The sequence below is a fragment of the Bombina bombina genome, chromosome 7, assembly GCF_027579735.1.
Source record: "Bombina bombina isolate aBomBom1 chromosome 7, aBomBom1.pri, whole genome shotgun sequence".
In the NCBI taxonomy this organism is placed as follows: Eukaryota; Metazoa; Chordata; class Amphibia; order Anura; family Bombinatoridae; genus Bombina; species Bombina bombina.
The window spans coordinates 560790339-560817200 of NC_069505.1; the positions used below are offsets into that span (position 1 = coordinate 560790339).

General features: G+C 38.0%; 1 protein-coding gene across 3 annotated transcripts in view; it reads left to right on the forward strand.

Moving 5' to 3' along the window:
- Positions 1–26862, forward strand: part of LOC128667049 (H-2 class I histocompatibility antigen, Q9 alpha chain) — a 614967-nt gene that overhangs the window by 451270 nt on the left and 136835 nt on the right. For 2 of the 3 annotated variants that reach the window (XM_053721927.1, XM_053721926.1), the window contains exons 3-4: positions 3085–3126; positions 7825–8103. In XM_053721927.1, coding sequence (XP_053577902.1) covers positions 3085–3126; positions 7825–8103 — 321 coding nt within the window. The remainder of the gene's footprint in view (positions 1–3084; positions 3127–7824; positions 8104–26862) is intronic. The other variant, XM_053721929.1, reaches the window with a different exon arrangement.

A 26862-nucleotide genomic window follows, 5' to 3' on the forward strand; every position in this document is an offset into this window, starting at 1 on the left:
GTTAAAAACGGAAATTAACACTGGTGGCTGGCACAGAGCAATGAACCAGAGTATATGCTGTGTGACACAGGCCTGATAGAAAATGAAAAAAAATTACACTAGCAAAATAATAAAAATTTTTGGTTAGTTAAATTTACACTAATGTTGTTAGGGAGATATCAGTGGTGGCGGTAATCACAGCAGCATATGCTGTGAGCCTTAAACACACAGCCTGAAAGCCAGGCAAATGCTAATTAAAAAAAAAAACGAAAAAAACCCGGCACAAAATATAGCCCTAAAAAGGGCTTTTTGGGGTGCTGTGCTTGCAGCAGAGATGAGTGGAGTCCTTCTGGACTGTAAATACACTAGCCTAGCTATGTTTTTTCTATTAATGTCAGGAGCAAAAACACAACACGTCCTCTCATTAAGAAAGCAAGGTCGTTATCAGTCTAAAATGGCGGATTCCGAGTAGCTGGGAGGGTCTGTGAGGGAGTGTCTGATGTTGATTGGCTCTAATGTGTCAGACGGCTGTGACATAAAGGGTCAAAGTTTCCTCAATGATGACACATAGGGGCGGATCGAACATCGCCATGTGTTCGCCCACAAACGCGAACAAGCTATGTTCGCTGTGAACCGTTCGCAGGCGAACAGTTCGGGACATCACTATATTTATATTTATATATACTGTATATAACACACACATATATATACTGTATATAAAACACACACACACATACATACATATATATATATATATATTGTATATAACACACACACACACATATATATATATATATGAGGGGCGGAGCCGGCCAGCGTCTGTGATGGCCGCATGATTCCTAGCTCCGGGTTAAAGGAGCTCTTTCCACAGCACAATAAGGGGACACCCGGGCCACTATAAAGCTGGAAAAGTCAGTCCGACCTCAAGCGAAGTTCCGGAGCACCGAATGCAATGCCCATATCGCTAAAATAAGAGGATTGGCGACGGAACCAGATCCCAGAACACAGCGGGCCTAAGTGCGCATCGCACCACAGGGAAAAGTTAGCACACGCACCATTGCTGCAAGAGGTAAGAAAGTAATACTTAATGCCCCAATGATAGTACATCAACCTAACGAGTATCCCTTCTGAGTACAAAGTCCTGTGGCCCTGCCGATAGCGCAATCTGAACTCCTAGAAACGGCCATGCAATATACTTCATAGCAAACTCAATTTAGGCCTTACCGGACAGACTTGCATTAGCTACTGGGGCAGAAACACCACACTCCCTGCAATTACAGCCCAGCAGACAACACACAAGGCACAGTGCAGAGACGTACAACTGTTTATGGAGTGCTGTTTTTAAACATGTGAGCAGACCCTTACATAAATCAATCTACACAGCTTAAAACGACATTGATCTAAAGGAGTACACAAACTTAAAATACACAAGCCACTTCGCTAATAATTGTGATTGAACAGATCGACACAGATTGACATCATACAAGTGGTAAAAAAAAAACATATTACATCGCATTTAAGAGAGACATTTGTTTATTTACTTTAATATCTTCTTCCTGAGCTGGAATAATCTGTGCTACCTTTCTCGCCAGACTCACTAAGATTGCAAAACTAGCAATGGCGTCCAGACGCACACCTAAGCCAGATAAAAATATTAAAAGCCTAACAACTTCCAATGCAAAAATGGACAATTTTTTTAAAGTTCTAGAATCCTCCATGTCAGATACAGCCAATCCAACAGACACTGAACAAACCACATCTGATGTGGACTCTCCTGCTCTCCTCACCAAAGCAGACATACAAAATCTACCGACTAAAGCAGACTTTGCATCCTTTTTCACCAATGTGGGGAAAATTATTAAAGAAGGACTATCTGAAGTCAGGAAAGATCTCTCAGACTTGGGGGAGAGAGTTTTACAGGCAGAAGAAGATTTAGAACAGTTTTCAAATACTACAGAACTCCAAAATCGCACTCTTCAAGTGCATGATGACATGATACAGCAGCTTCAAAACCAAGTAGAAGATTTGGATAACAGAGGGAGACGGCAGAATCTAAGAATAAGAGGTATCTCAGAGAAAGTTACAACCTCCCAAATCCAACAGCACCTACAGCAGTTGTTCCAACATATTCTACAAGAAGACGTCCCAATCATCCCTCTAGATAGAGCCCACCGGGCACTACGCCCGAAACCCGCAGACGATAAACCGCCTAGAGATATAATCCTGCGATTTCAAAATTTCAAAGACAAGGAGAAAATAATGACAGCTTCGCGGAAAACACGCCAAATCCTGTTCGAAGGAGATACAGTACAAATATATGCAGATCTGAGTAACATCACACTCTCCAAGCGCAGAGAGGCGAAATACCTCACTACACACCTGCAGGACTTAAAAATACCCTATAGATGGGGTTTCCCATTCTGCATTAAAGTATTGCATAACTCCCAGATTGTCACATATAGCCACCCAGATGACCTTGAGCAATTTTGTGACAGCCTAAAAATTCCACCTCCATCTACACGCTCGTCGCTAACTCCACTGACAGGAGACAATCCAACATCACTGGCACAGAAGCAACAGAGACCTGCTTGGACGAGAGTCTCCAGGAAAACTAACCAAGGAAACCAGAAGGCAGCCCAACAAGAAGAAGGACTGACATGAAAATAAAAGTGCTACGAGATTGGTTACCCTTACAAATGTTTATTACCCAGTATGATAATATGTCAAAACCTAGACATACCTGGTAACATATTTAGAAAATGTTTTATACCTAATTTTAGATATTTGTATTATTACATCAAACTATATTGATGCTAACTGACCAAGCCCTACCTACCCCCTAGCTAGGCCTTCCCCCTATAATACGTTTAAGCCCCAAATGGAAATGCTCCGTCATAGTAACTTCATTTTTTTTACTATGACCCCCCCATTTTATTTGAAATACTGTTTTAAGTATTTTTGTGGTATTGTTAGTTATGATGTTTTATTGTTGATGTTTTACTCGTTTTCCTTACACTCTTTATCTCTTCTAGCAGATCCTCGTACTAAAAGGGACTGCTATTCCCTATACAACTTCTCTTTACCTTCCTACCCTTTCTCCGACAGAGACGAAACGAAAAGGTACCAACAACAGGCACCCAAACTCAGGTATTGTAACTTGCAACACGCAAACGCTTACAAAGATTCTGTAGTAACCCTCTCCATATTAACCTCAACATACTACAGGATATACAAGATACATTACGCGAACTTCACTATACATAGAGCATATGGCAGTCCCTGATCTTTTGTTAATCTCTCAAAATGTTAAAGGACTAAATTCACCCACCAAAAGATCCATTGCCCTAAATTGGTTTCACAAACATAAGGGAGAGGTGATTTTCTTACAAGAAACCCACTTTAGCAAACATATAACAACGAAATGCTCCTCTAAACAATTCCCAACGGGATACTTTAATTCAGCCCCTGCTAAACGGAATGGAGTGGGTATACTATTTAGGCATAATGTCCCTTTTCACCTCACCCAGCAACATACAGACAATGAGGGAAGATTCTTGATCCTAGTAGGCACACTCTACAGCAGACAAATCACTTTTGCAACATATTATGCACCAAACACGGGCCAAGCTCGTTTCTTTAAAAAACTAATCAAAACATTACTAGAGGTGACACGGGGAACATTGATTCTGACAGGAGACAGCAATGTGGCATTGGAACCACCATTAGACTGCTCTAATAAAAAAAGCTCAATGCCCAGGAGCTCTTTAAGTGTCATAGTGAAGGTCCTACGCAGTACAACACTCTTAGATACCTGGAGAATACAACACCCTACACAAAAGACGTATACTTTTTATTCAAACCCCCAAAAATCATATTCCAGAATAGACCACATATTCATAGACCAAAGCAGCCTACCCCTAATGAAACACACGGAAATTTTACCGACCCCATGGTCTGACCATTTGATGGTAACGCTATCTTTGGCCCTACCAGACAAACCCCTCACTGACCCATATTGGCGCCTAGATGAGACACTGCTATTGCAACCACTAATTAAAGACAAAATTATACGTTCACTTAAAGACTACTTCCTGCATAATACAACCCCAGATACATCCCCTGCCATAGTATGGGAAGCCCACAAAGCAGTAATTAGAGGGGAATTTCTGAAACAGAAATCTATAATGAAAAAAAAATATAACAAACAATACAACATGCTGATTCATCAACTCCGAGATATAGAGAAGTTACATATGCAAACTCCTACTAATGAACGATACATAACTCCACTAGCGAAAACTAGACGCAAATTAAATGAACTACTTAACAGAGAAGCGCAAAGAAAGGCAGTATATCTAAACAAACTATATTTCACAGAAGGCAATAAGGCAGGACCACTTTTGGCTAGAACTCTTAAAACCCGTACAAACACTCAATTCATACACAAATTATCACAACCAGACACACCGGGAGAATACACACATGACAGTAAAACAATTGCAGAGGTATTAAGAAATTACTACAAAAACCTTTACAATATCCCTGCAACCCCATACTCCTCAGACTATGAAGCAATAAATTCTTACATACAGAAAGCCAACATCCCAACTCTACCCGAACATATCTCGAAACAAATGGAGGATCCCATATCCCTCCAAGAGGTCATAGCAGCCATACAGCATACACGACTTCGTAAAAGCCCCGGCCCAGACGGCCTATCGGCCTCATACTATAAACAGTTCTAATCCATTTTGGCCCCACACCTTACTAACCTTTTCAACTCTCTTGATATAGATGGACTGCTCTCCCCCAACCTCCTGGAAGCCCATATATCCGTTATACCCAAACCAGGTAAACCTCCCACGGAACCAAGTAATTATCGCCCAATATCCCTATTAAATGGGGATATAAAAATATATGCCAAGATACTAGCAAACCGGATGAGCAAAATACTTCCAACTTTAATACATGTAGACCAGGCCGGCTTGTACCACTTAGGGAGGCCAGAGACAACACGATTCGGGTTCTCCATTTAATGGAATACGTTACATCAAAACAGATCCCTGCAGTCCTGGCCTCCACTGATGCAGAGAAAGCTTTTGATAGGCTGAATTGGCCTTTCCTGCACAGTACACTAAGACACTTTGGGTTTGGGGAACTAATGATTAAACAAATTTTCCATCTATATAATGGCCCCTCTGCAAAGGTCCGCGCGAATGGGGTCCTATCACACAGTTTCAACATAAATAATGGGACTAGGCAGGGTTGTCCATTATCACCCATTCTCTTTGTCCTTACAATGGAGATTTTAGCCTGTCATATCAGGGAAAACCCAAAAATTCACGGCATCCCAATCGGTCCAGACACCCACAAATTAGCGATGTTTGCAGATGACGTGTTGATCACTCTAACTCTTCCTGACATCTCGTTGCCCAACCTGACCCTTGAATTTGATAATTTCAGTAAATTCTCACATTTCCATATCAATTATTCAAAATCTGAGCTCCTAAATATCTCAATGACCGCTAGTAACTTCGCAGCTTTCACGCCATCTTGTCCGTTTAAAATCCAACACTCCCATCTAAAATACCTAGGCATAATGCTATCTTCTAATTCCTCAAAATGGTTTGCCCTAAACTACCGACCCCTCCTACACTCTATACAGCACTCCCTATCCTCCTGGAAGGAAAAGCCCCTGTCGTGGTGGGGTAGGATACAATCAGTCAAAATGACAATCCTCCCCAAAATCCTATACATACTGCAAGCGATGCCAATTACACTCCCTAAGACATTCATACAAAAACTTCAAAAAGCCATAAATACTTTTGTGTGGGGGAGGTCACGCCCAAGGATAGCTCGAGGAACAATGTATAGATCCCTCCAAAGTGGGGGTTTGGGTCTACCAGAATTAAACCTATATTATCATGCATCAGTACTGCAGAGAATCCTAGATTGGCACTGTAGGAGAGAATCCAAAGCATGGGTTGCGATTGACTCCCAGCTACTTAAATCCCCTAACCCAGGTCCCCTATGCTGGCTCCCAAAAACCAAGCGCACCCCTGCTTGCCAATCATCCGCACTTTACCGACACATATTCAACACATGGGATCACTTAATTAAAACTACACCAGCCCTGTCCACACCTGTATCCCCGCTTACCCCAATTTTTCCCAACATAGAACTAATGGGGGGATACGAGAACAAGAGAAAAGACACACCAATTACTGAACTATTAGACTCTGTCCCCATGGTAATCCTGCTCACACAAGGCACACTAAAACCCAGAGAGGAACTCTCACCAATTTTATTTGGCTCCTTTGCCCCATGGCTAAAATATGCACAGCTACGGCACTTTATACAGACTACTCCCAATAAAGAAGACCTTATTAGATTACCAACACTTTTTGAGCAAACGTGCCTTAGGGGAAACACTACCAGAGGTACGTTATCACTAGCTAAGAGCATGCTTCAGAACGCACGATCCCCTCCACTCCCTCCATATACAGCTAAATGGCATAAAGAATTGGGCGTAGACATGGATACTGAACAGTGGCTACAAATCTATAGAAACACTCGTACCTCCTCCACATCACCCAAAGTAATTGAACTCAACTACAAAGTGCTTATGCGCTGGTACTTGACACCAGCTAGAATAAATAACATTTACCCTACCTCCTCACCCTCGTGCTGGAGAGGTTGCACCGAGCGAGGCACTACATTACATATGTGGTGGTCATGCCCCAAACTACACTTATTTTGGAAGGGAATAGAATCCACATTGGGGAAACTAGCAGAGGCAGACCTCCATTTAAACCCAAAATTGATCCTCCTAAACGAGAACCCTCCACTCCGCTGTAAAATTAGACAGACATTGATACGAATAGGACTCAATAGCGCCAAAGCACTGATCGCCCTAAATTGGAAGTCCTCATTAATACCCTCACAAAGCAGCTGGTTACAAAATACTGATAAGATGCTTTCATGTGAAGAATATGGATACTTTAAAAGAGGTAAATCTGCATTCTATGCAGATGTTCGTTTCTACTGGGATTCTATCACTACCACATATACACATAGGACCCCCCATGCGACAAACACACCGCTAGATTAGGGAAGCTATGAATATATTACTGAATATATTTTGCCTCACACACTGTTGCTTGAGAATGCCCCATTACCTTATCGCAAACTACAACTCAGGGATGTCTCTGTTGGATACTCTTCTTTTCCCTTCCCCCCCCTTCTCCCTCTTTATTTTCTTTTCATTCTATACTTTCTTTTGGTTCAACTTAGATATGATCATAGGTTCAGAGCAATGTAACTGTGACCCTTTATAATAGCTCCACTTTAAACTGATATACCAGAACGAAGAGAAGACCAACGCATACAGAGAACGAATATGGACAATAAAGAACTTTATAAAGGACTATAATTGCCAGGCAGCTCAAAGTCCAGATGCCCTCATTATGAGCATTAGATTCCTGGAGGTTATGGTCAATGTTGTGGATAATAGATCAAATAATGTGAACCTTATGATTCTGTATGCGCAGGTCGCACTTTTGTGATTTTTTTATTTTTTTGTTAAATTGTTATTTGTTGACAAAATCAATAAAAAATTTAAGTTTAAAATATATATATATATATACTTTATATAACACACATATATATATATACTGTATATAACACACACACATATATATACATATATATTACTGTATATAACACACACACACACACACACACACATATATATATATATATATATATATATATATATATATATATATATACTGTATATAACACACACTGCTGCTCCTGTGTGACACATCACTATATCCTGTGCAGGTTTTCATTCCTACCAGGAGATGTACGGCTGTGATCTGTATGATGACGGCAGCACCAGGGGGTATATACAGGACGGTTATGATGGGAGAGAATTCACCACCCTGGATACAGACAGATGGATCTATGTCCCTATAATGACTGAAGCTCAGATCACTGCACAGAGAGTGAACAGCCCAGAGGTCGGTGCTGCTGAGAATGACAAGAATTACCTGCAGGGGAGATGTATCGAGTATCTGAGGAAATACATCAGAGCTGGGAGCGCGGAGCTGGAGAGGAAAGGTGAGAGCACTGCTAGAATAAAATGCTGCAATTACACCTCAGGATATCACTGCTGGGGCACAACACTAAATTCAGCAAGTACAGAGCGTCTAGAGGGCAGGATTTATAACTCTGTAATCTGATTGGTTAGAATCTGCTGTCACTCTGCTGCATGTCCCTCTCTGCATTGTGTTTAGGGAGCTGTAGTCCTGTTTTGTTATAAAGATAAACGCCTAGATTACGAGTTTTGTCGGTAACGCTAACGCTCCTTTTTTTCCAGTGCTCACTCTAAACAACGCTGGTATTGCAAGTTTTCTGTATGGCTGCGTTAGCCTCAGAAAAGTGAGCGGTGAGCAAATTTAACGCCACTTCTACCTTTAATACCAGCGCTGCTTACAGTAGCGGTAAGCTGGATAAAACGTGCTCGTGCACGATTTCCCCATAGGAAACAATGGGGCTGAGACGGCTGAAAAAAAACCTAACACCTGCAAAAAAGCAGCGTCCAGCTTCTAACGCAGCCCCATTGTTTCCTATGGGAAAATAAAAAATATGTCTACACCTAACTCCCTAACATGAACCCCGAGTCTAAACACCCCTAATCTAACACTTATTAACCCCTAATCTTCTGCCCCCGACATCGTCGCCACCTGCATTATATTATTAACCCCTAATCTGCCGCTCCGGACAACGCCGCCACCTACATTATACTTATAAACCCCTAATCTGCTGCCCCCAACATCGCCGACACCTACATTATATTTATTATCCCCTAATCTGCCGCCCCAAATGTTGCCGGCACCTACCTACAATTATTAACCCCTAATTTGCCGCCCACAACGTCGCCGCTACTATATTAAATGTATTAACCCCTAAACTTAAGTCTAACCCTAACACCCCTCTGACTTAAATCTATTTTTAATAAATCTAAATAAAATTACTATCATTAAATAAATTATTCCTATTTAAAACTAAATACTTACCTATAAAATAAACCCTAATATAGCTACAATATAACTAATAGTTACATTATAGCTATTTTAGGATTTATATTTATTTTACAGGCAACTTTGTATTTATTTTAACTAGGTACAATAGCCATTAAATAGTTATTAACTATTTAATAGCTATCTAGTTAAAATAAATACAAAAACATAATTTATGCTTACCTGATAAATTTATTTCTCTTGTAGTGTAGTCAGTCCACGGGTCATCCATTACTTATGGAATATATCTCTTCCTAACAGGAAGCTGCAAGAGGATCACCCAAGCAGAGCTGCTATATAGCTCCTCCCCTCACATGTCATATTCAGTCATTCGACCAAAACCAGACGAGAAAGGAGAAACCATAGGGTGCAGTGGTGACTGGAGTTTAATTAAAATTTAGATCTGCCTTAAAGACAGGGCGGGCCGTGGACTGACTACACTACAAGAGAAATAAATTTATCAGGTAAGCATAAATTATGTTTTCTCTTGTTAAGTGTAGTCAATCCACGGGTCATCCATTACTTATGGAATACCAATACCAAAGCTAAAGTACACGGATGAAGGGAGGGACAAGGCAGGAACATTAAACAGAAGGAACCACTGCCTGAAGTACCTTTCTCCCAAAAATAGCCTCCGAAGAAGCAAAAGTGTCAAATTTGTAAAATTTTTAAAAAGTGTGAAGTGAAGACCAAGTTGCAGCCTTGCAAATCTGTTCAACAGAGGCCTCATTTTTAAAGGCCCAGGTGGAAGCCACAGCTCTAGTAGAATGAGCTGTAATCCTTTCAGGAGGCTGTTGTCCAGCAGTCTCATAGGCTAAACGTATTATGCTACGAAGCCAAAAAGAGAGAGAGGTAGCCGAAGCCTTTTGACCTCTTCTCTGTCCAGAGTAAATGACAAACAGGGAAGAAGTTTGACAAAAATCTTTAGTTGCCTGCAAATAGAACTTCAGGGCACGGACTACGTCCAGATTATGCAAAAGTCGTTCCTTCTTTGAAGAAGGGTTAGGACACAGTGATGGAACAACAATCTCTTGATTGATATTCCTGTTAGTAACTACCTTAGGTAAGAACCCAGGTTTAGTACGCAGAACTACCTTGTCTGAATGAAAAATCAGATAAGGAGAATCACAATGTAAGGCAGATAACTCAGAGACTCTTCGAGCCGAGGAAATAGCCATCAAAAACAGAACCTTCCAGGATAACAGCTTGATATAAATGGAATGAAGGGGTTCAAATGGAACGCCTTGAAGAACGTTAAGAACTAAGTTTAAGCTCCACGGCGGAGCAACAGTCTTAAACACAGGCTTAATCCTAGCTAAAGCCTGACAAAAAGCCTGAACGTCTGGAACTTCAGCCAGACGTTTGTGTAGAAGAATAGACAGAGCAGAAATCTGTCCCTTTAACGAACTAGCAGATAAGCCCTTTTCTAAACCCTCTTGTAGAAAGGAAAATATCCTAGGAATCCTAACCTTACTCCATGAGTAACTCTTGGATTCGCACCAATATAAATATTTACGCCATATCTTATGGTAAATTCTTCTGGTAACAGGCTTCCTAGCCTGTATTAAGGTATCAATAACCGACTCCGAGAAGCCACGTTTTGATAGAATCAAGCGTTCAATCTCCATGCAGTCAGCCTCAGAGAAATTAGATTTGGATGGTTGAAAGGACCCTGAATTAGAAGGTCCTGTCTCAGAGGCAGAGACCACGGTGGACAGGACGACATGTCCACTAGAAGCAAATTAGAGGTGAATTCAGAATTCACCAAGAAAGAATACACATATAGCACTCTTGAGCTTATAGTAAATAATTGCAGTGAAAAGACTGTCTGTTATTCACAACAAATAGATTAGTTAGTGATCATCGAGGTGAGAGAAAGGAAGATCCTAAAATATAACTTTTATTTGTTTATTATTTTAAAAAGGGGGGGGGGGAAAGAACACACAATTAAAAACACACACAAAATGGACTCATGCGTGAAATAATCTAGTATATCTATACAATGTATTGCCCTTAATAATTGGAAATTGAGTTAGAGACCTTTATAAGAGTCTGGATTGAAGGTGTTATGACTATCAAGTGTGCTGGTTATAAGGATACACAATTGTGAGAAGAATAACACAGTTTTTTGATACTTGTGTTCACTTTGTCCTTATTATGTGTTATTAACTCACATCATTTGAATTAGCTATCATGAATAAAACAAGTATACATCCAGAAATGATCTTGTATTCTGGGTAATTTGACAGCCTAGTTGGAATCTGAGTTATATAAAGTTAGTTTCTATATTAATTTCCACACTTTGTTAACTGGTTGTCAATATTATTGTTGAAGTAATAAGGATTATATATATATATAATACATAATATTTTGCATAAAGTTGTTTTTTCAAAATAACAAATATTTTTAGGTATATATATAATAAAGATTATAAATCCTTAAATATAGTATCAACACTTGTTTTGTTTGTTGATGCACTAAATTTATAATGTTATATTGTTAAACTTGCTTTGCTAGTTTCAAAAGTATCTATATATATTGAGCGCTGATGTATGTTATATAATACTTTGGTTACATACCCTTGTGGGTAGTATGACTATGATTGTTGCAATTTCTGCTCTTTGTGAGCTTTAATGCAACTCTGTTTGTTAACCAATACAATTATAAGTATTTTTATGTGTTTTGCACCATATTGGAAATATTTATATATGTTTTTTAATAAATATAAGTTGCAAAAACACTGTTTAATACTTGTTTTTTTGGTTAACGTTGTTGTTCTAGCTCCAGTTAACACACTGTTGCCTTAAGTTAACATAGTCATACTGTTTGTGTTGATCAGTTTGTATTGTAATCAGATTATATTGTAATATATATATTTTTAGCTATGTTGGTATGCCTTAGTTGGTAAATGTTTAATGGAGCTACAGTTGTGTCACTACCAATAAATTTCAAGCTATTAGAAGCATATATTTTATGTTAATTTATTATAGGTTTGCAACAAGGCTCAAATGTTTTACACACCTTTTAAATTGAATTGTGTAAATATATAACATTCTATAGGTGTATTAACTATATGAGCTGGTTAATGCAGTTAGTTTGCTAATAGCTTGCTTTTTCTGTAGTTGGCTTACTAAAGTATCTCAGTAATCAACAGAGTTATACCTATTATACCGTTCTCACAACACTTAAAATGTGATTCTAGCAACACTATGACTCCATTAATTGAGTGTTTTATCATTAAAACATTCAGTTGTTCAAAGTAGTATTTGTATGTATAAGATCGTTAAATTAATCCTATAGCTCTGTTTTTTCTGAAAGTAGCATTCATTTGTTACAAATCGTTAGCTTAATTCTTCAATTATGTCCCTACTGAAAATAACATTTGTTTGCTTGAAAGCTTATAACTAAATCCTTCAACTATAATATTGATGGAACTTAACTGCCTGATTGTCAACCGTTTTGTGATTAGAACGCTGCCATATGTAAATTGGATCAGGCGTTATAAACATCTGTTTGTACTCTGTTGTTAAGTCCGTAAATATTATCAGTAACTTATGCGGTCTTTTCCATAAAGTTATCTACTAGATTATTAGTGAATTGTTAGGTCCCATTTGCGGCAAATTTAAAAAATAACAAGAGTTCCCCTTAACTCCTAGGTCCCTAACATGTTTCGCCGGTACACCCGGCTTTTTCAAAGGGTATCGCGAGTCTGGCCGTACCTGAATCTATTTGTAGCCACTTCCAAGTATAACTCCACCTCTTTAGGAACCACCCAGAGGGGAGTATGCAGATAGAATTGTGGGTATTGTAGTTTCTTTGTGCCTACATTAGGCTATGATGGTGATCAGGCTGATCGTATCTTAGTTCAGTGATGGATCTCTATGTCTTATATTGTGTTATTGTCATTCTGTGACAGATTATTATTCAACTTGTCTAAGAATATTTACATTGTTATGAAATATATGTTAATGATTTGTATTTTATAACATGATTGTTATTAAAATAAATTCAACATGTATTAATATTCCTCATCATGAATCCTTTGGATATTGGGTTATGATATTAAATATCATGTTATCATTAAATACAGAAATTAATATAAATCATATAGTCTCACGTGTATTTTTGTATATTTAATCTTTCATGGCTTGTAAGTTTAAATAAAATAATTATATGTGACATGGTTGTAAATGAGAGTGAATGAGGTTTGTGTTGAGTGCCAGTGAATAAACTTTCATGGCTTGTAAGTTTAAGTAAAATAATTATATATGACATGATTGTGAATGAGAGTAAGTGAGGTTTTAAGTTGGGTGCCAGTGAATAATAGACTCTGAATAAAGAGTATGGTTTAATAATTGGAATATGAATTGTGAAATGTGAAGAGATATTATGTGAAATTAGTAATAAAAATAAATATAAAAATATTTTTTTGTTGAAAATTCAAAGTGCTAACTTAAGTGAATTATGTGCTAATATTGATAAATTAAATAAATATAACTATATGTGCTCTTTATAGTGTTAGGTTGAATTAAATTGTTTGTGTATAATTTGTGATCATAATTCTTGTATTAAGATTATAATTGTTATAAATATTGATATTAATAAAATGACTATGTGCCTAAAATTGTTCTTATGAAAATTGTGATTGTGATGAAATAATGTGTACCTGTTTATATGTTGTGATTAAATGAATTTTATTAATTGTGTATTATTGTTATTGTATGATTATCATGGTATCTATTATTAGAACTGTATCCAATATTGTTGACTTCAGTTATAGAACACATTTCTCCAACGGACCATTCTAATATTATCTTGTTAAAGTTTATATACGTATAATTCATGAATTGTAATACATATTTGTTGTGATGTATATATGTAATATGAATGGTATGTTTTTGTAATTTAATCTTCTATTTATTGATGTTAAGATCTGTAGTAAAAAATTATTTTATATTCTTGTATTTTATGACATCTATTTGAGGTTTTATATAAACCATATCCATCAATGGTCCATATAAAATATAAGGTTTGTTTGCCATAAATGAATCCAATTACCTTGGATTTATGTCTTAGTTTGAGCTGATGTTAAGTTTATTTACAGAAATGAACTATAGTTATTTTGTTCATTGAGTCCATATGGTTGGACTGAATTTAGCAAAAAGATCCACCTGGTTTCAGCACGTAATAGAGGTTTCTCCAAGTTACCTCCTCGAATTCCTAAATTTATTTTTTGTAATCCAAAACATTTTGATTGTTTGGATTGGTGGTTATTTAGAAAATGTTTAGCAACTGACGTGATTTTTTTGCCATCTGTTAAATCTTTGGCAGCGTTTTTAATATTTCTGAGATGTTCTTGTAGTCTCGTACGGATTTTCCTTGTAGTCATGCCAATATAGAATTTGTCACATTTACATTTGAGGGCATAAATTACTCCTTCTGAGTGACAATCTATGTAGGTGTTGATTTTATGGCATTTGTTGAATCTGTCTGTGATAGAATTGGTTTTCAGCATAAAACTACATGTACTGCAGGTTCCACACTTAAATGAGCCTGGTTTTAAAGCATTTGTGGTTCTTGGGCCTTTAAAATGACTTGGGCTGATCATATTTTTGAGATTTTGTCCTCGCCTGTAACCCACTTGGACCCTATCATCCAATATTTTGGATAAAATTGGATCAGTCTTGAGAATATGCCAATTGTCGTTTAAGATTCTTAAAACTTCCTTCGAATTTGGATTATAAGTTGTTATGAATCTTACTTGGTTTGCAGATTTTTTTGGTTTGGTTACAAGTAGTGAGGATCTCGGTGTGGTTCTTGCTCTGAATTCTGCTGATTTAATAGATCTTTTGCTGTATCCTCGCGCTATTAGTCTCTCTCTCAGCTCTTTTGCTCTCATATTGTAATTTTGTTCAGTGGAGCAGTTTCTTTTCATGCGTAGAAATTCACCAATGGGTAATGATTTAATTGTATTAGGGGCATGAGCACTAGAGCTTTGTAGTAAGCTATTCGTGGCTGTTTGTTTTCTATGGACATCTGTTATAAGCTCCCCATTGTCACTCTTGGTTATTAAGAGATCTAAGAAGGATATTGATTTTAAATCAGCCTCATAAGTTAGTTTTATATTTACTTTATTGTTATTTAGTTCTTTCAAAAACAGATTCAGTTCTTCTTTCGATCCTTCCCACAAAAATAGCACGTCATCAATGTACCTCAGCCATAATGGTATATGTTGTGTATATTTTTCATTGATGTCAGAGAATATTATCTTTTGTTCCCACCAACCTAAAAATAGGTTGGCGTATGTTGGGGCACACGAGGTGCCCATGGCTGTTCCACGGATCTGTAAATAGAATTGATGATTGAATGTGAAAAAGTTGTGGGTTAGGATGAACTTCAATAGCATGAGAATAAAATCATCATGTTCTATGTTTTCTTCTGATCCCATTTTCAAGAAATATTCAGTTGCTTTTAATCCTAGATCATGATGGATACTTGTATACAATGACGCCACATCAGCAGTTACTAGCCATGTTGTGGAATTAATGTAAATATTGGATAACTGACACAAAACATCTCTAGTGTCTTGAACATATGAACTTAATTGCGGAAGGTATTCTCTGAGTCTAAGGTCTACATACTGGCTTGCTTTTTCTGTTAAACTTTTAATCCCAGAAATTATTGGGCGGCCCGGTGGGTGTTTCAAATTTTTGTGTACTTTCGGGATAAGATAAAGGGTGGGTGTTGTTGGATTGGCATTATTTAGAAACATATATTCTTTAGATGTTATGATGTTTCTTTTTTTAGCTGACTCAATTATTTTCATATATTGTTGTAGATATTCCTGCATTGGGTTATAATTGAGTTTTTTGTAGCATGATTTATCATTTAGTTGTAATTCTGCTTCCTTGAGATATAGTTCTGTTGGCCAAATGACAACATTTCCACCCTTGTCTGAACCTCTGATGATCACATCGTTCCAGTTTTTCATTTCATCCAATGCTTTTTGTTCCATTCTGTTCAGATTTTTCGGAGTTTTAATTTCTTGAATTTTGTTAATTTCTTTACACACCAATTGGTTGAAAACCTCCAATTGTGGGCAATTTTGTGTTTTTGGTATAAAGGTTGATGGATTTTTTATTTTGTTTCTCCAAGGTACCTCCTTGGTTGATTCATTTTCTTTCAGGAGTTCCTCCAAGATCTCCAGACAATTATTTTCTTCCTCTGACCAAATGTCTGTATTATTAGGATCAGAGGTTTTACTATACATTCTTTTCAATGCTATTTTGCGTAGAAATAATTGAAGATCTTTGATTACTTCAAATTTATTCATTGTTGGTGTAGGGCAGAACGACACGCTCATATAGTTAATACACCTATAGAATGTTATATATTTACACAATTCAATTTAAAAGGTGTGTAAAACATTTGAGCCTTGTTGCAAACCTATAATAAATTAACATAAAATATATGCTTCTAATAGCTTGAAATTTATTGGTAATGACACAACTGTAGCTCCATTAAACATTTACCAACTAAGGCATACCAACATAGCTAAAAATATATATATTACAATATAATCTGATTACAATACAAACTGATCAACACAAACAGTATGACTATGTTAACTTAAGGCAACAGTGTGTTAACTGGAGCTAGAACAACAACGTTAACCAAAAAAACAAGTATTAAACAGTGTTTTTGCAACTTATATTTATTAAAAAACATATATAAATATTTCCAATATGGTGCAAAACACATAAAAATACTTATAATTGTATTGGTTAACAAACAGAGTTGCATTAAAGCTCACAAAGAGCAGAAATTGCAACAATCATAGTTATACTACCCACAAGGGTATGTAACCAAAGTATTATATAACATACATCAGCGCTCAATATATATAGATACTTTTGAAACTAGCAAAGCAAGTTTAACAATATAACATTATAAATTTAGTGCATCAACAAACAAAACAAGTGTTGATACTATATTTAAGGATTTATAATCTTTATTATATATATACCTAAAAATATTTGTTATTTTGAAAAAACAACTTTATGCAAAATATTATGTATTATATATATATATAATCCTTATTACTTCAACAATAATATTGACAACCAGTTAACAAAGTGTGGAAATTAATATAGAAACTAACTTTATATAACTCAGATTCCAACTAGGCTGTCAAATTACCCAGAATACAAGATCATTTCTGGATGTATACTTGTTTTATTCGTGATAGCTAATTCAAATGATGTGAGTTAATAACACATAATAAGGACAAAGTGAACACAAGTATCAAAAAACTGCGTTATTCTTCTCACAATTGTGTATCCTTATAACCAGCACACTTGATAGTCATAACACCTTCAATCCAGACTCTTATAAAGGTCTCTAACTCAATTTCCAATTATTAAGGGCAATACATTGTATAGATATACTAGATTATTTCACGCATGAGTCCATTTTGTGTGTGTTTTTAATTGTGTGTTCTTTCCCCCCCCCCCCCCTTTTTTAAATAATAAACAAATAAAAGTTATATTTTAGGATCTTCCTTTCTCTCACCTCGATGATCACTAACTAATCTATTTGTTGTGAATAACAGACAGTCTTTTCACTGCAATTATTTACTATAAGCTCAAGAGTGCTATATGTGTATTCTTTCTTGGTGAATTCTGAATTCACCTCTAATTTGCTTCAAGTGTTCTCAATACACAGCACCACAAACTCATTTTCTCTGTATCACAGAGTTTATAATTAACTCAATGAAGACAGAAGTTATAAAGAGCTTTTTATAAACAGCTAAATAATAAGTAGTGCCATTGGTTTTCCGCTAATTTGAGACATGTCCACTAGGTCTGCATACCAGGTCCTGCGTGGCCACGCAGGCGCTATCAGAATCACCGAAGCTCTCTCCTGTTTGATCTTGGCAATCAAACGAGGAAGCATCGGAAATGGTGGAAACACATAAGCCATGTTGAAGACCCAAGGGGCTGTCAGAGCATCTATCAGCACCGCTCCCGGGTCCCTGGACCTGCATCCGTAACAAGGAAGCTTGGCGTTCTGGCGAGACGCCATGAGATCCAGATCTGGTTTGCCCCAACGATGAATCAGTTGAGCAAAGACCTCCGGATGAAGTTCCCACTCCCCTGGATGAAAAGTCTGGCGACTTAGAAAATCCGCCTCCCAGTTCTCCACGCCTGGGATGTAAATCGCTGACAGGTGGAAAGAGTGAGACTCTGCCCAGCGAATTATCTTAGAGACTTCCAACATCGCTAGGGAACTTCTGGTTCCCCCTTGATGGTTGATGTCAGCCACAGTCGTGATGTTGTCCGACTGAAATCTGATGAACCTCAGAGTTGCTAACTGAGGCCAAGCTAGGAGAGCATTGAATATTGCTCTTAATTCCAGAATATTTATTGGGAGGAGTTTCTCCTCCTGAGTCCATAGTCCCTGAGCCTTCAGGGAGTTCCAGACTGCGCCCCAGCCTAGAAGGCTGGCGTCTGTTGTTACAATCGTCCAATCTGGCCTGCGAAAGGTCATCCCCTTGGACAGATGTGGCCGAGAAAGCCACCATAGAAGAGAATCTCTGGTCTCTTGATCCAGATTTAGCAGAGGGGACAAATCTGAGTAATCCCCGTTCCACTGACTTAGCATGCACAATTGCAGCGGTCTGAGATGCAGGCGCGCAAATGGTACTATGTCCATTGCCGCTACCATTAAGCCGATTACTTCCATGCACTGAGCTACTGACGGGTGTGGAATGGAATGAAGGACACGGCAAGCATTTAGAAGTTTTGATAACCTGGCCTCTGTCAGGTAAATTTTCATCTCTACAGAATCTATAAGAGTCCCTAGAAAGGGAACCCTTGTAAGTGGTAATAGAGAACTCTTTTCCACGTTCACCTTCCACCCATGCGACCTCAGAAATGCCAGAACTATCTCTGTATGAGACTTGGCAGTTTGAAAACTTGACGCTTGTATCAGAATGTCGTCTAGGTACGGAGTCACCGCTATGCCTCGCGGTCTTAGTACCGCCAGAAGTGAGCCCAGAACTTTTGTAAAGATTCTTGGAGCCGTAGCTAATCCGAAGGGAAGAGCTACAAACTGGTAATGCCTGTCTAGGAAAGCAAATCTTAGGTACCGATAATGATCCTTGTGAATCGGTATGTGAAGGTAGGCATCCTTTAAGTCAACTGTGGTCATGTACTGACCCTCTTGGATCATGGGAAGGATGGTTCGAATAGTTTCCATTTTGAATGATGGAACTCTTAGGAATTTGTTTAGGATTTTTAAGTCCAAGATTGGTCTGAAGGTTCCCTCTTTCTTGGGAACCACAAATAGATTTGAATAGAATCCTTGCCCGTGTTCCGTCCGCGGAACTGGTTGGATCACCCCCATTAGTAAGAGGTCTTGTACACAGCGTAGAAACGCCTCTTTCTTTATTTGGTTTGCTGATAACCTTGAAAGATGAAATCTCCCTCGTGGAGGAGAAGTTTTGAAGTCCAGGAGATATCCCTGAGATATGATCTCCAACGCCCAGGGATCCTGGACATCTCTTGCCCAAGCCTGGGCGAAGAGAGAAAGTCTGCCCCCCACTAGATCCGTTTCCGGATAGGGGGCCCTCTCTTCATGCTGTCTTAGGGGCAGCAGCAGGTTTCTTGGCCTGCTTGCCCTTGTTCCAGGACTGGTTAACTTTCCAGCCCTGCCTGTAACGAGCAACAGCTCCTTCCTGTTTTGGAGCGGAGGAAGTTGATGCTGCTCCTGCCTTGAAGTTACGAAAGGCACGAAAATTAGACTGTTTGGCCTTTGATTTGGCCCTGTCCTGAGGTAGAGCATGGCCATTACCTCCCGTAATGTCAGCTATAATTTCTTTCAAGCCGGGCCCGAATAAGGTCTGCCCTTTGAAAGGAATATTAAGCAATTTAGATTTAGAAGTCACGTCAGCTGACCAGGATTTAAGCCATAGCGCTCTGCGCGCTTGGATGGCGAATCCGGAGTTCTTAGACGTAAGTTTGGTTAAATGTACGACGGCATCAGAAACAAATGCGTTAGCTAGCTTAAGTGCTTTAAGCTTGTTCATAATTTCATCCAATGGAGCTGTGCGAATGGCCTCTTCCAGAGTCTCAAACCAGAATGCCGCCGCAGCAGTGACAGGCGCAATGCATGCAAGGGGCTGTAAGATAAAACCTTGTTGAACAAACATTTTCTTAAGGTAACCCTCTAATTTCTTATCCATTGGATCTGAAAAGGCACAACTATACTCCACCGGGATAGTGGTACGCTTAGCTAAAGTAGAAACTGCTCCCTCCACCTTAGGGACCGTCTGCCATAAGTCTCGTGTGGTGGCGTCTATAGGAAACATTTTCCTAAATATGGGAGGAGGGGAAAAAGGCACACCAGGTCTATCCCACTCCTTGCTAATAATCTCTGTAAGCCTTTTAGGTATAGGAAACACGTCAGTACACACCGGTACCGCATAGTATCTATCCAACCTACATAATTTTTCTGGAATTGCAACCGTGTTACAATCATTCAGAGCCGCTAATACCTCCCCTAGCAATATGCGGAGGTTCTCAAGCTTAAATTTAAAATTAGAAATCTCTGAATCCAGTCTCCCTGGATCAGATCCGTCACCCACAGAATGAAGCTCTCCATCTTCATGTTCTGCAAACTGTGACGCAGTATCTGACATGGCTCTCACCTCATCCGCGCGCTCTGTCCTTAACCCAGAGCTATCGCGCTTGCCTCTTAATTCTGGCAATTTAGATAATACTTCTGTCATAACAGTAGCCATGTCTTGCAAAGTGATTTGTAAGGGCCTCCCTGATGTACTTGGCGCCACAAAATCACGCACCTCCTGAGCGGGAGGCGAAGGTACTGACACGTGAGGAGAGTTAGTCGGCATAACTTCCCCCTCGTTGTCTGGTGATCATTTCTTTACATGTAAAGATTGACTTTTATTTAAAGTAACATCAATGCAATTAGTACACAAATTTCTATTGGGCTCCACATAGTGAACAAAGAGATTCATCTGTGTCAGACATGTTTAAACAGACTAGCAATGAGACTAGCAAGCTTGGAAATACTTTTCTAAATAAATTTACATGCAATATAAAAAACGCTACTGTGCCTTTAAGAAGCACAAAAAGCTGTCACAGTTGAAATAACAATGAACCAAAATAGTTATAGCAACCAATTTTTCACAGTAAATGTATTAAGTTAGCAAAGGATTGCACCCACCAGCAAATGGATGATTAACCCCTTAATACCCAAAAACGGATAACAATTTAATAATTAACGTTTTTATCACAGTCAAAACACACTGTCACAGGTCTGCTGTGACTGATTACCTCCCTCAAAATGAATTTTGAAGACCCCTGAGCTCTCTAGAGACGATCTGGATCATGGAGGATGAAGTAGACAGATTGTGACTGAATTTTTACTGCGCAAAAAAGCGCTAAAATAGGCCCCTCCCACTCATATTACAACAGTGGGGAAGCTCAGATAACTGTTTCTATGCAGAAAACAAAGATGGCCATGTGGTAAAAATCATGCCCCAATAAGTTTTATCACCAAGTACCTCACAAAAAACGATTAACATGCCAGTAAACATTTTAAACATACATTTTAAAAGTTATGAAGTGTTATTAATAAGCCTGCTAATAGTCGCTTTTACTGCAGTTAAGGCTCATACATTATTTCAGTATTAACAGTATTTTCAGAGTCAATTCCATTCCTTAGAAAAATACATTCAGTGTACACACACTCATCAGCCTAATACCAGTCGCTATCACTGCATTTAAGGCTGAACTTACGTTACATTGGTATCAGCAGTATTTTCTCAGTCAATTCCATTCCTCAGAAAAATAATTTACTGCACATACCTCGTTTGCAGGGGGGCCCTGCATGCTATTCCCCTTTTCTGAAGTTACCTCACTCCTCAGATGTGAACAGCCAGTGGATCTTAGTTACGTCTGCTAAGATCATAGAAAACGCAGGCAGATTCTTCTTCTAATGCTGCCTGAGAACAAACAGCACACTCCGGTGCCATTTAAAATAACAAACTTTTGATTGAAGAAATAAACTAAGTTAAAAAACACCACAGACCTCTCACAGCGACCTATCTTTAGTTAGGCTGCAAGAGAATGACTGAATATGACATGTGAGGGGAGGAGCTATATAGCAGCTCTGCTTGGGTGATCCTCTTGCAGCTTCCTGTTAGGAAGAGATATATTCCATAAGTAATGGATGACCCGTGGACTGACTACACTTAACAAGAGAAATTACCTGTAAAATAAATCCTAACCTAAGTTACAAATACACCTAACACTACACTATCAATAAATGAATTACATAAATTAACTACAATTATCTAAAATAAGATACAATTAAATAAACTAAACTATATTACAAAAAACAAACACTAAATTACAAAAAATAAAAGATTATTACAAAAAGTTTAATCTAATTATACCTAATCTAAGGACCCTAATAAAATAAAAAAGCCCCCAAAATAAAAAAATCCATACCCTATACTAAATTACAAATAGCCCTTAAAAGGGCTTTTTTGCGGGGCATTGCCCCAAAGTAATCAGCTCTTTTACCAGCCCTAAAAAGGGCTTTTTTGCGGGGCATTGCCCCAAAGTAATCAGCTCTTTTACCTGTAAAAAAAGAAATACAATACCCCCCCAACATTACAACCCACCAGCCACACACCCCTACTCTAAAACCCACCCGATCCCCCCTTAACACTACCCCATTGAAGATCACCCTACCTTGAGTCGTTTTCACCCAGCCTGGCACCAGTGGTCATCCGATGGGACAGAAGAGGACATCCGGACCGGCAGAAGTCTTCATCCTATCCGGGCAGGAGGACATCCGGACCGACAGACAACTTTATCCAAGCGGCATCTTCTATCTTCATCCATCTGACGAGGAACGGCTCCATCCTTCTCGGTCTTCTTGGCCGACGACTACCCGACGAATGAAGGTTCCTTTAAGTGACATCATCCAAGATTGCGTCCCTCGAATTCCGATTGGCTGATAGGATTCTATCAGCCAATCGGAATTAATCTAGGAAAAATCTGATTGGTTGATTTAATCAGCCAATCGGATTGAAGTTCAATCCGATTGGCTGATTGGATCAGCCAATAGAATTGACCTCGCATTCTATCTATAATCACACTTTAGTTAAGGTTTTTGCATGAATAAATGCACCTTATTACTAATTAACCTAATTAGTGATCATCTAAGGAGAGTGGGGCGGTCTATTTCATTGTTCATAACCATTAATATTACATAGTGAGCTCTCTAAATATTAGTGAATACAGAGTTACACGTTAGTTAAGTGTTTTACATAAATAAATTGCACTCAGTGCTTATCTAAGGAAAGGGAAGCACGTGTTTGTTTTGTGAGTTTTCATTTTAACGGTAACACATTGTGGCTGCACTAAGGTTGCACCTCGGTCAGGTTTTCCTAGACACTTATGAGTTACACAGGCTGCAGGGAGAAGCATGAATAGTGCTGGCCAGGATCACTATTTGTGTGCTATCCAGGGGTGCAATTCTTGTTCCCCTCTGCACATCTTGCAGTTCGTGTAAATCATAAGTGTTCAGGAAAACATGGCCGAGGTGACAACCCCTAGGCTGCACCTTTGTGTACTGATTACAAACCAGGGCTGAAAGATCTCTGTCTTTTATATTAGACTTGTGTTCATTGATTCTGTCCCATATTCTACAGGTTGACTCCCCTATATAAATTATACCACATGGGCATTTAATAAGGTAGACCACAAAGTCAGTATTGCAGCTAAAAATAGAAATGTTAAAATTTTTACCTGTTTTTGGGCGATAGAAATGTGGATCTTTTAATCATATTGTTACCATGGCAACAACACAAACATGTATAACAGACACGTTTAGGTAAAGATAATATTTGTTGTCCTTTATCACCTGATCCAATGTCAGCTCTAATTAGATGATCCCGTAAATTACCTGCTTGCTTATAGGCTGGCATAGGTGGGAACTGAAACTCCTCAACGTCCGGGTTACAATCCCTTAATATACCCCAATGTTTCCTAATTATCTTAACAATTTGATGACTATTATCATTATATTCAGAGACAAAGACAGCTCAGTTGCCCGTTTATTTTTTTTGCCCTGTTTATATTATAGAACAGTGCTTCTTAATTCCATTCCTCAGGGCACACTAACAAGCCATATTTTCATGATATCAAAACTAGAGCAGATCAGTAACCATGGTTATTATCCTGTCCTCCCCCAAAGTAATCCTGCAAATCCAGCCTGTTAGTGTGCCCTGAGGACTAAAATTGAGAAACACTGTAAAACTCAGTATGTTCTTGTATTAAAGACAGTGGGAATTCCCTATTCCTACAAAGTGCCCCATTTCTTGCAATCCCTCTGCAGCCAATATTTATTCAGATTCTATTTAGATGAACTCATAGCATTTAACTATGTGATGGGTGAGCACAATTATATTGCAATAGGCTATTACAGTCTAGTTATTTTCTGATCTACATGTAATTTATCCCCTGTTTTCTTTTTTTTCTCAAGACTAGTCTAGTCTTAAGAAAGGCCCTTTTTTGAGGGCAGAAACGCGTTGACATATTGGTAAGCATTACTTTAATCTTTACTTCATTCTCATATTGGATACACTATGTTGTGAATTTCCTTTTTTTACAGGGACACTTTTTAGTATACCATAGGAGCAGCTGACAGGTACTAGGATCCAATTAGCTACTTCAGCTACCACACTCAGGAATTTGGATTTGTTAAAGTAACTAACATTGGAAGGAATCAATTTCCTCACTTTCACCTTGCTTTTCATCACCCATTTTTTCCACTTTCTAGTTTTGATTGACTTACTTTTGTTCTTCACTAACATTTGTTGATCAACTTTTTGAACACTTTTTTGTATTATATTTTTTTTTTTATGTTATTGCATATTGTGTATTTTATTTTTTATGTTATTGCATATTGTGCATTATATTTAATTATATCTTAACCTCACTGGATTAAGTAGCTAGCATTTTTATATCCTATTTGCACTCACTCACTATTTGATCGTATCTATACAATTATTTTGCTACCCCCCTTTTTTTTTGCACTGCAGTGCATTTTTCTATTTTTTGGAACACTATTTTTGAAACACTATTTTTGAACACTATTGTTTGTACTATTGTTTATTAGTTTTTTGCTTGATGCACTTGTTATAGTTGTACTTAGGCTAATTCTGTTTTATTAGTATACACTCTTATTCTGGTGTACCACTCACACTGATCACCTGTTATTACCTCTGTTTTTATTGTAATTATCAGCTTTGGCCCTTTGAGCCGCTTCTGTAAGATATTCCTGTATTTGTAATTTTATTTATATGTGCTTTTTACATTTTTTATATATAGTCTCTTATTACTGATGCTTTTTAACATGGTTCATTAAATAATCTTCTTTTATCTCTCTGTGAGTATATTTATCCCTTGGCCTCTTGTTGGCGCTGTATTCAATAAGATAACATTTGTCCTGTGACGTTTAACAAACATCATAATGTAGTTTTCACCTACATCTTATTCATGTCATGTAATAAACTGATAGTAACAAAACACGCTACTGCATCATCTACGTATATTTATTTACGTCTTCTTGTTAATGCCAAAGGGCGTCACCTCTTACTGGCTAAGTGTTTATCAGGGTTAGTCACAATATGGTGCTCTAGATAAGATTCCCATAGAGATTGGAAAGTAAGAAATGTGTCCATGGTCTGGTGTTTACAGTAATGAAATCTAATTTAATAATTTGAATTACTATTTACATCTTCACATACTCACCTCTGTGGTCTCTTTACACTTCCAGTTTTCAGCAATTAAATATCTGGCGCTATTTACCATAACATGAAAGAGTTTCTGTGCAGGTGTATTTGTTAAGAAGTCAAATCAATGGGTCAAGAGGGCAGTTTATATGTAATATCAGCTTTGTTTCTATTATAATACTTATCCAGAACTGGGAAATCTGTGGCACCGCCACCACTTGTGGCCTATACTGCTATTGACAAGACCACACATCTATTACTCTTGGGAATAAACCATTTTGGGAGAGTAATACCATTGGTTTAATAATTTGAAGTTAATTTCCAGCATAACCGAAGATATTGAAGATGACATAGGGCTTGATTACAAGTGGATCGGTAACCACCGCTTGCGCTAGAGTGATAACTGTGCTAGCGGTAAACCCTTTGCAAGAGTCAGGTTGTGCTGATATTACAAGTTGGGAGTTAAAAGTTTTTGCTCTAGCTCAAACCCGATTAGCGAAAAGGGTTACCACTAGCGCAATTATCAAAAAAAGTAAAAAAAAATGAAAATAGAAAATAAAAAAATCTATTATTACAGAAAATAGAAAAAGGTAACTATCTAAAAAAAATAAAATAATCCTATTCTAATACCCATTAAAAAAAAACACTCCAAAATAAAAAAAAGCCCTATTCTAAAAATAAACTACCAATAGCCCTTAAAAGGGCCTTTTCTCTTGTAAGGTGTATCCAGTCCACGGATCATCCATTACTTGTGGGATATTCTCATTCCCAACAGGAAGTTGCAAGAGGATCACCCACAGCAGAGCTGTCTATATAGCTCCTCCCCTAACTGCCATATCCAGTCATTCTCTTGCAACTCTCAACAAGCATGGAGGTAGTAAGAGAGAACTGGTGAAAAGTAGTTTTTTTTTTTGCTTCAATCAAAAGTTTATTATTTTCAAATGGTACCGGAGTTGTACTATT